The 11,068-nt window shown below is 34.7% G+C and overlaps 2 protein-coding genes across 2 annotated transcripts; one reads left to right on the forward strand and one right to left on the reverse strand.

Moving 5' to 3' along the window:
• Positions 1-4,400: 4,400 nt before the first annotated feature.
• LOC139868225 (pyruvate kinase, cytosolic isozyme-like) lies at positions 4,401-7,827 on the forward strand. Its single transcript, XM_071856559.1, has 3 exons — positions 4,401-4,646; positions 6,255-6,716; positions 7,021-7,827. Exons 1-3 carry the CDS (start codon positions 4,401-4,403, stop codon positions 7,825-7,827), a joined length of 1,515 nt encoding a protein of 504 aa, XP_071712660.1.
• A 233-nt stretch (positions 7,828-8,060) lies between these two features.
• LOC139868231 (E3 ubiquitin-protein ligase SIRP1-like) lies at positions 8,061-10,316 on the reverse strand. Its single transcript, XM_071856564.1, has 2 exons — positions 10,042-10,316; positions 8,061-9,489 (listed from the first exon to the last, which is right to left on the reverse strand). The coding sequence occupies exon 2, from the start codon at positions 9,487-9,489 to the stop codon at positions 8,302-8,304; it is 1,188 nt and encodes a 395-aa protein (XP_071712665.1). The 5' UTR covers positions 10,042-10,316; the 3' UTR covers positions 8,061-8,301.
• Between the last annotated feature and the right edge of the window lie 752 nt (positions 10,317-11,068).

Consider the following 11,068-nt stretch of genomic DNA (forward strand, 5'->3'; position numbering starts at 1 on the left):
ATATATACAGGTTATGTATTAGAATAGAAAAACAGATCCAGAGTATTGGTTTGGGGTGTTTCGGGTTTAGCGAGTGGTCTTGGGTTCAAGCCCGGTTCGATGCAATTTTTTTTTAAAAGTGGCTTTGGAAGGTAGTTTTCCATTCTAAAATTTTATTATCACTACAATTATTATTAGTACTAAAATTTTAATTTTTATCATTGTTATTATTATGAATTTGGTTATTATTATTATTAGTATTATTGTTATTAATATATGAAAATGATTATTATTATTATTATTATTATTATTATTATTATTATTATTATTATTATTATTATTATTATTATTATTATTATTATTATTATTATTATTATTATTATTATTATTATTGTTGCTATTATTATTATTATTATTATTATTGATGACGTAGGGTTTAGCCCAATTAGGGTCTACACAATTAACTTGGGCCCCAAGTCAATTAACCCTAATTCCTATTTATAAATATGGGGCAAAACCTACATCAAGTTCACAATCTCCCAATCGCATACAACTCTTACTCTCTCAATGAAAGCACCATCTCATACGATCATTCGATCACACCGCAACGCCGCCACCGCAAGTCCGCAACGCACACGGCAGTTATCGCCGGATCTTCTCCACGATCGTCTTCACGATCGCAACTCTAGGGTTTTTACCTACGGGTCTTGTAGGGTTTTTTCTCCCTTTGCCATCGATAGGTCCGACTATCGACTGGCGGGCAATTCGTTGGCCACCCTCCCGAGATCATCATCTCGGGTACGGGTTATTCACGGTAACCGGACTGGAGATTAACAACGTTGACGCCTAAAAAACCCCTTTCGCATTGATGTCCGTGTGTATGTTTCCCCTTGGAAAAAATATGCATGAACATTTGGCCCCATCCGTGGGACACGATGCATTATGTCTCGTGTTTCTACCGTCTATCGTTCGGTTTGAGAAGGTTTGTCTTTTCTTATTGAGCTTTTAATTCGTTATATGCGGTTTAAGTACATGAATATTTAGCGCAGATGTTCGCGCGCTTGCGCAACTGTCCACGCGCTTTTGTCCAGGTTACGCACACTTTGCGCACAGTTGTCCGCGACTTTAGACGCAATTTTCATGCGGTTTTACGCATGGTAGTTCACGCGGTTTCCCTGCGCACTCTGCATGCGGTTCTTTGCGCATCTGTTCACGGGTTTACGCACAGTTGTTTGCGCAGGCTCATGTAGTCATGTGAACTTATTTTCCGCAGCATAATGAGAAGTTCGATACGATACTTGACAAAAATATCATACCGAACTTGGGGGACTTGATGACGTAGGGTTTAACCCAATTAGGGTCTACACAATTAACTTGGGCCCCAAGTCAATTAACCCTAATTCCTATTTATAAATATGGGGCAAAACCTACATCAAGTTCACAATCTCCCAATCGCATACAACTCTTACTCTCTCAATGAAAGCACCATCTCATACGATCATTCGATCACACCGCAACGCCGCCACCAAAAGTCCGCAAAGCACACGGCAGTTATCGCCGGATATTCTCCACGATCGTCTTCACGATCGCAACTCTAGGGTTTTTACCTACGGGTCTTGTAGGTTTTTTTCTCCCTTTGCCGTCGATAGGGTCCGACTATCGATCGGCGGGCAATTCGTTGGCCACCCTCCCGAGATCATCATCTCGGGTACGGGTTATTCACGGTAACCAGACCGGAGATCAACGACGTTGACGCCTAAAAAAACCCTTTCGCATTGATGTCCGTGTGTATGTTTCCCCTTGGAAAAAATATGCATGAACAATTATTATTATAGTTAAGTATTAGTAAGTAATATCATTATTGTTAGTATTATTATAAAGTATTAATAATGTAATTATTATTAATAACTGTACCATTTTAGTGTTTTTATCATTATTATGATTATAATTATTATCATTATTATTATTGTGAAAATAATACAAATTATTATTATTTTCATAAATATTAGTATTATTATCAGTTTATAAATATTAGAACCATTATTATTAATATAAGTATATTATTAATATCATTATTTTTATCACTAATGAAATCATAACCATTATTATCTTAATTAGTAATATTAAGTATTATAATTATTATCATTTTTATTATTATTAATACAATATTACTCTAGAATTACTATAACTATTATTTGTAAACAAAAGATTATGTATATAAAAATAAATATAATAACCATAACTTAACTATATAAATACTTTATTTAAAATATACAAAACGAATATATAATAAAATATATAAGTTATTAATATAAAAATTATCATTAATAATAATATAAAAATTTGTTCGATCACGATTATATGTTTTAATATATATACAAATGATATAGGTTCGTGAATCCGAGGCCAACCCTACACATATTCAATGTCGTCATATGCATTTTTACTACAAAATATAGTATAGTGAGTTCATTTGCTCCCTTTTACTCTTTACATTTTTAGGACTGAGAATACATGCGCTATTTTTTTACAACTGCTCTATTAAATGCTTTTGAAATATATTTTGAACTGAGAATAGATGAAATGCTTTTATAAATGTTTGACGCGATATCACACAAGCAAAACATTCCTCGAATGAATTATTATGCAGACAGAAGTTCTGTTGATTATGATTGAATTAGTTGGACGTGATAATTGCCACTAATTGTTGTGAATATTTCCCGTGATTATTATTGCTTGGTAACCTAAGAATTAAAAACGGGTATGGCCCTAATTCACGCGAATCCTAAAGGTAGCTACCGGGTTTAACACCCTCACCCAGAATGTTCACTAGACGGAAGAGCTAGTGGGCGTGGTGTTTAGTACTTCGAAGTTTATATATTATACATGCGAGATGTTCTGTTTTTGGGGATATTATTGATGCGCATTATATGTTAAGGTCGGTTACCAAGCCAAGCTATGAAAGCAAAGTGAATGTTATGTATTGAGAGAATGATTTTTATACACAGGTTATGTGTATTATTTTTGTGCACGAGATATGTGTACGGTTATTAAAAATCGCGACGCAACCTACGGGCGAGAAAAGGATACGAACCTACTCTGCTAAACATTATGAAAAATGATTTTGTACACGAGATAGGTGTACTATATTTAAATCTTGTGGTCTATCAAAATGATGAATTTTATTGTTTATGATAAACCTATGAATTTTATTTAAATCTTTGGGATTTCGTAGCCTTTTTCTTAACGCCTCCCGAACTCTTACCCATAACCACAATCGCTAGCAGTGATCCTAGTTGTCAGATGAAATCAAGGTGAAAAAACTTGCAAAGAGACGATGAAAAATCAATCTTGGAAAAGATCGCCTAGAATCGCCCCAAAAAAATCGGAGGAGGCTAGGGTTTTTGAAAAGAAACCATTAACATATCTGTAATATTCAAATCGATTTTAAGCTTCTTATGCTTTTCTATTTATGGAAGTGAACTATTAATTTGGAACATCCCAAAATAGAATACTAGACTATTAATATGGGACGGCGCGAGTCTTAAACACTACCAAATTTAACTACTCGGGCAACATATATTTTTCGAATTTGTAGTTATTTAAAGGTAAACTAGTTATAAAATATCATTCAAATATAATTGGTACTGAAAAAAAATTCAAGACCCTATGAAGTTATAATCCTGAAATCGCCACTGCAAATATTCATATATTACTTGTACGTTAGAAATAACCAATCACCTTTTGTAACTACTCTCAACTAGCAATCAACTAGCAAGATATACAATCTTTTTCTACCTAATTTAGTTCTTATTAACACCCGTCATTAAAAAATTCCTTTATTTTTTACTAGCCCACTAATATTAATGTACCATTTTTTATGCATAAAATTTTTCTTTCTTAATTTAATGATCTTATTATTAAATTTTAATATTAAATTAAATTAAGTATTGATATATTATGATTATGATACCCTTCGTCCATATTAATAGTCTAGTATTTCATTTTGAGATGTCTGAGATTAATAGTCACTTTCATTAATAAAAAAGAATAAGAAGCTTAAGTTTTATTATGTCCTTAATGTATGCGAATAGGATTAAAGGAGGAAGAAAAGGTGAGGTAAAAGTGAAAAGTAAACAGAAAATATTGTACTTTTATGACATTTTCTTAAACCGTGTGTTTTTTGTTCGAGAGACTTAATATGAGAGGGAAGGAGTATAAATGAAAGCATACACATAATACGGGGGAGTAACCTCCCGGTTCTGGTGCACAGTTATATTCCAATTCAGTTTTACGTCCCTTTCAATCCGTTGATCCACATATTCTGCACATTTAACTTTCCAAATAACTAACTTCCATTTTACACACACAAAAACACACATTCTCCATCAATCAATTCATCGGAAACAAACAAATTAAAAATGGATAAAATAAACACTGATTTGGAAGTAGGATCTTGGAAAAGACCTAAAACGAAAATCGTATGCACTCTCGGACCGGCTTCCAGATCTATTCCGATGGTTGAAAAACTATTGAGAGCAGGTATGAATGTTGCTCGTTTCAATTTCTCACATGGATCTTATGAGTATCATCAGGAAACCCTAGATAATCTCCGTACTGCAATGAACAACACCGGTATTGTTTGTGCCGTCATGCTCGATACAAAAGTACGTTCAATTCCCACGCACATTATAATTTACGCATTCTCTACATATATCTAATTGTATAATTGTATATGTATGTTTGTAATAACGGACACTTAATCATATTGATTTATTGTGTGTCATCTATATTTATGATATTTTTTATGAATATATATTCTGTAATTGATGATTTGCAGCTAAACAATGTTATAAATGTACGCTAGTTTTTTTTATTTCGTTGTTATTAGCATCATATCAATAATAACTATAACTATAACTGTAATTATAACTATAATGAAAATGAATTTTGAACTCGTTATCGGAATTTTATTATATGATTTGCACGTTTAGATGTCTCACCGTTTATGGTTTGACGTTGAATATTTCATTTCATGAGACTATCTAAAAGATAAAAATGCATACATGAATCAATTTAATTGATGTATGAATTACTTTGTAGGGTTTATATTGATTGTTAATATCATGTAAACACATTTTTAGCAATTTATTAGACATAACATATATTAAAGATGTGATTTGAATGAGTTTATTATATGTACGATTGGCACATGGATAAATAGCTATCATGTAGATGCTCTAGCTATAATGGTTACTATTCAGAAAGTGAGTTTATGTATTTTATTAAACATGCATAAAACATACAATAAGACTTCTTTCTATGGTAGGTTATTGTTTTTTTTTTTTTTTAACATCAGTTTGGAATGGAGGCATAGTTTGGTAGGTTATCGTTGGTCATATGTTGCTTTCATAATCCATTACACATGTTGACTAACATATGCTTCAATTATTTTCAATTATTTGTTTGTGATATTTGGTATAAGTTATTACATTCATTTCCCAACTTCACAAAGTTTACCATATTCATACTTATATTTTTGTAGTTTTCATTCATGGCTTAACCTTTTTAGTAATTAAACAGAAACAGATTCTTGAGTGTCTTGTTCTTATCAACAAGTAGCTTACATGTTTCCTTTAGCGTATATTATTGTATCGATCTTTCTTGGTATTTATATGCAATATATATCTTTCTTAGTTTAAGTTTTTTTTCTTTCCTGACACTGGACTTTGCAATTTTCTTGCTTATTGAACAGTATAAAGTTGTAAGTTTTTCTCTATTCGGGTTATCAGAGAAGGGCGAGTAATCTGACCACATACTCTACTGTACGTAGTCCATCAGGAATACTCTTTGACTGTTTCCAACCCTTCCCTGACCATCCAAAGATTCAAACCTGAAACATCTTGCAAAAATGTCAGGGGCCCAACCACTCGGCTACCTTGGATGGTATAGATTTCATTAAATAACCTCTGGCAAAAAAAATTAAGATAATATAAGTACAAATAGGTTAACTGAGGGCAAGCAAAATTAGGATTACATGCCCATGATAGCCAATTTGTTACAGCTTGCTTTACACAATCTCTTGCTATTAGCTTAATTTGCAAGTACTAAATTTTTAACAAAAGCAACAGTAAAACTGTCCAGATAGTTAGATGGAAAGGATACATTTATTACGATTATTTATGTTTCCACAGATTTTGGACATAAGACTGTTAATTGAACCTATTTTGATTAGGCATGCCAACTGTTGATTTTGCTTCTCATAAACATTTCAGGGTCCAGAAATTCGAACAGGGTTTTTGAAAGACGGGAAACCTATACAACTGAAGCAAGGTCAAGAGATCACCATTTCAACCGATTACAGCATACAAGGTGATGAAAATATGATATGCATGAGCTACAAAAAATTGGCTCATGATGTTCAACCAGGTAGTGCCATACTCTGCTCAGATGGAACTATTACTTTCACTGTTCTTTCTTGCGACACCGAGAAGGGGTTGGTCCATTGTCGATGTGAGAACAGTTGGACACTTGGCGAACGCAAGAACGTTAATCTTCCAGGTGTCATTGTTGACCTCCCAACTTTGACCGAAAAGGACAAAGAAGATATCCTTAAATGGGGTGTTCCTAATAACATTAATATGATTGCTCTGTCTTTCGTACGCAAAGGTTCCGATCTCGTTGAGGTTAGGAAAGTTCTCGGCGAACATGCTAAAAACATTGTTCTTATATCAAAGGTAAGTTCTTTCTATATCAATATCAGTTTGGTCATTTACTGTTTCTAAAGGTTGCAAAATGAGCAGAGTTATGTGAAGGGTAAAAATAGATAAAATGGGTCAAAATGGGTATGTTTGGTCATTTACTATTTCTAAAGGTTGCAAAATTAGCAGGATTGTGTGAAGGGTAAAGTAGATAAAATGGGTCAAAATGGGTATGTTTGGTCATTTACTGTTAAAAAGGTTGCAAAATGTGCAGGGTTATATGAAGGGTAAAATGGGTCAAAATGGGTATGTTTATATATATGTTCCCTTGTTTTGGTAGGTTGAGAATCAAGAAGGGGTTTCAAATTTTGATGAAATCCTAGCCAACACTGACGCTTTCATGGTGGCTCGTGGTGATCTGGGGATGGAGATACCGATCGAGAAAATATTCTTAGCGCAGAAACTTATGATCTACAAGTGCAACCTAAAAGGAAAGCCTGTTGTAACTGCAACCCAAATGCTCGAGTCAATGACCAAATCTCCAAGACCAACTCGTGCAGAAGCCACAGACGTCGCCAACGCGGTCCTCGATGGCACAGACTGTGTAATGCTCAGTGGAGAAACAGCCGCTGGTGCGTACCCAGAACAAGCGGTTCAAACCATGGCTAAGATATGCATGGAAGCAGAAAGCACAATCGATTATTCAGTAGTTTACAAAACAATGACTGCAAACGCACCCGTACCCATGAGCCCACTCGAAAGCTTGGCCTCTTCTGCTGTTCGAACTGCCAACACATCAAAGGCTAGTTTCATACTGGTTCTAACCAGAGGTGGAACTACAGCTAAACTAGTGGCTAAGTACCGGCCCCGTATTCCTATCCTGTCTGTTGTGGTTCCTGAAGTCCAAACTGACCCGGTTCCACCCAGTGACGAAGCCCCGGCTAAACATAGTTTCATTGTTCGCGGTTTGGTTCCAGTTTTCTTTGCAGGGTCAGGAAAAGCTTCAAACAACGAGTCAACCGAAGAAGCAATCGAATTTGGGTTGCAACATGCCAAAACTATAGGACTTGGCAAGGAAGGTGATGCAGTCGTGGCTCTACACCGAATTGGAACCTCGTCTGTAATCAAGATTGTCACCGTCAAGTGATCAGCTTCACGCTCTTCCTAAATCCCGGGTCGCTTTCTTAAACTAATAAATTATTTGTTAGTCGGTACTTGACAGATTACCTTTTTGCCCTTTTGGTAAAGGGTCGGTCAATGGATTTTGCAGTGATAAACTGAGACTTTTCTACATGTTAGCGAGTCAATTTGGTTCCATGTTTGTTGCTATGCGCTTAGCGTAATCGAACTAGTTGCAAAAGTTTTATCTTTCTATGGCTAAATCATTAAGATTCATAATACATCATAAATATACAAATGATATACAAATCGGTCTTGTAAGATTATAGCTCAAGTAGTAATCTACAAGAATACTGGGAAAAATTCAAGAAGGCGTCTGATCCTTCATAATTAGGTACATACAAGCCTTCTAATTCAATATAACACAATAGTGTAACCGATTTATGTACACGTTTATATTCATTTGTGTATAAACATAGTGAAGAAAACTTACAGCAGGACTTCAATGATCATCTTCCCTCTGACCACTCTCACCTTCACCTTCACCTTCATCAACTTCTGTAACCCGCGGCCCTGACACTGACCCTGAGCCCGACTCTGATTGATCCGATGGGCTAATTATCAAAGTAGGGTTCATAATTTGAGCACCCGATGTCGATGAAAACAAGCTGTTAAAAGGCCATTGAAGTGTAACCGGTAACTGCCTTGCATCTTCACTGTTTCCATTCTCAGGTTCGGAACCATTGATGTTATGTTCCCGTTCCCGTTCAAGTTTTGATTCATCAGATGGCATTTGATACCTGCAAACTGGACATGAACTATGAAGATCTAACCATGGAAAAATACACTCCCCATGAAACCTATGTTTACATGGCATCTCTTTCGCTTCATTCCCAATTTCAAAATCTTCCAAACAAACCGAACACTGAACCGAATCCTCCTCGATTTTCACCGTCGGCATTGCCTCCACCGCCTCTTTTTGAGCCGGCGGGGTCCCATATCGGTTCGGATCATTCTCATTCAAATGCTGTAATAGTAACTCCAAACCCGGTCCCACAAAGTAATCACCTAAAGACCCAAGCGGATGATTCTGCAACGCACCAGAACCAAACAAATTTCCGCCACCACCACCACCAGCACCACCACCCTGAACAATAATCGTTTGATTAAACGGATTTATCAAAATAACCCGTTCCCTATTATTATTATTCTCCCCATCTTCCCTATCACCATTACTATTATTATTAGTTCCGTTACTATTACTATTATCGGATTCAGTTATCATTCCAGCCCGAATCCCTTGAAGCAGTTGTAGAATGATGGCAGAGCTCCTTCGTCTTCGTCTCATAATCGATTCCAATTCCCTATCCAATTCCGACTCGCCCCCCTCATTATTGTTCTCATTGTTGTCATCAGACTCGATTTGTCTAAATCTCCTATGCCTGCGAGGATTACTCATCATTCCAAGCAAAATTGGGGCCCACAACGAGAGCGCACGGTCAGAATCTGAGTCACCAGTGTGATGGTGATGATTGTGGTTGTGATTATCAGTCCTGATACTGTCCATTTCCTCCACAAAACTGCCGTTACATAACGAACATTTGATGGTTGTTTCGGATTCGGTGATGGTTTCAACTGCCCTTGAGCATTCATGACACCAGTATCTTGTTGACTCACTTCCTTCTTCCATCTAAATTCATTAATTTTAATTAGAATATTATACTTCCTATATTTATAATCTCAAAACAATTGAATACAATCTGTTTTGTATAGATCTAAGCAAAATAAACAAAACCCTATTGATTATTGCCATCATAAACTACAAAATCAAACAAAGTTTTCAACTTTGTGATCAAAAAACCTGGTTGATCATACAGAGCTCGACAAGGAAAATGAATAGAAAAAAATAAAAAAATATATTATTTTTATGCACAAAAATTGAATTAAACAATATGCATTTGTGGAATCTTAGATACCCTTATAAAAAAATTCAAACTTTTGGTCAAATTAAGTTCTCTTCATCTCGCGGAACAAGAAAATCAATTTTTTGGTCAAAATGAAGGATCTGAAAACTTAAGCTGGGACTGATCAAAATTCAAGGGCTTTATCAGTACTTTTAATTTCAAATTCTTACAAAAATTCTTTAAAAAAACTGAACCACAAAAGTACTTGCTCAAAAAACAAGAAAAAAATAAAAAACTCAGAAAAAGAAACAAGAAATCACAGGAATCAGAAAACAAACCTGGAATCTTCCCAAGAACCAAACCTGGTAATTGAAGAAAAAAAAAAGTAGTCTTTTAATGGAGATTTGGAATGGGTATGAATGAATTTTTGTTATTATTTTTTTTTCTTCTTACTTTACATATTTTTGTTGGTGGGGTTGTTCTTGGGATGGCCCCTTTAATCAAGATTAATTGCCCCTCTATCTAATTGATTTAGGTGAAATTGAGAGGGGGGTTTGTGTCTGGTTGAAGGAAGTGAAAAATGGGAAATTTGTAGCTCTCAAAGGGCAAAGGCCAGGCTTCAAAAGGATTGGGGTTTCTGTTTTATTTATGTGATGGACTAAAATTATTATAAAAATGGGAGGGGGGAGAAAAGTAGAACTTGACCATTGAATGAAATTATTTATTTGTGGATGATTTACCATTTTAATTTTTAATATTAATTAATTCAAAGTTAAATTTAAATTTAAATAACATTAACGGTTTTTCTAACGACAAGTCTTAAAATTGTCGTGAACACGCATAGAGTTTGTTTATAATCCATTAACTTCCATCATGAAAGTGACATGTAACCGCCATGTACAATAATTTACTGCATACCAACGACAACTTTAAAAATTGTCGTCAACAAAAGATTTTTAAATTATAATATTAAATATTGATTTACACAAATATACTTTTGTAAAAGGTGTAAATCCGAAAGCATATTTAAATTATGTATTCTTATTAAAACTCATTAAATCCACATTATACAAGTCAATATTGTAAATTACCTTCATCGAAAACTCTATATGTGACGAGAATGATGTTAATTCGACTATGATAAGAGGTGCAAATTCTAACACGGATGAGGCTTGAATTGTACTCACAATTGTAAAGAGCTCCCATAGCAAGTCTCAATTCTTAAGGCAATACCATTTCAAATACATTTATAAAACAGTTAAGCTTAAATTTAAACACACGAACCACTTTTTTCTTACTAGTTAAATACCTTTATCTAGTGTATCTAGAAATGGGACCTTCGGCACTCGGAAGTGTTTTCTAGAG

Source organism: Rutidosis leptorrhynchoides, chromosome 1, assembly GCF_046630445.1.
Source record: "Rutidosis leptorrhynchoides isolate AG116_Rl617_1_P2 chromosome 1, CSIRO_AGI_Rlap_v1, whole genome shotgun sequence".
NCBI lineage: Eukaryota > Viridiplantae > Streptophyta > Magnoliopsida > Asterales > Asteraceae > Rutidosis > Rutidosis leptorrhynchoides.

Coding starts and splice junctions, on each gene's coding strand:
- LOC139868225 (XM_071856559.1), top strand. CDS start 4,401: ATGGATAAAATAAACACTGATTTGGAAGTAGGATCTTGGAAAAGACCT. Junction 4,647..6,254: donor CCGTCATGCTCGATACAAAA/GTACGTTCAATT, acceptor TAAACATTTCAG/GGTCCAGAAATTCGAACAGG. Junction 6,717..7,020: donor ACATTGTTCTTATATCAAAG/GTAAGTTCTTTC, acceptor TTGTTTTGGTAG/GTTGAGAATCAAGAAGGGGT.
- LOC139868231 (XM_071856564.1), bottom strand. CDS start 9,489: ATGGAAGAAGGAAGTGAGTCAACAAGATACTGGTGTCATGAATGCTCA.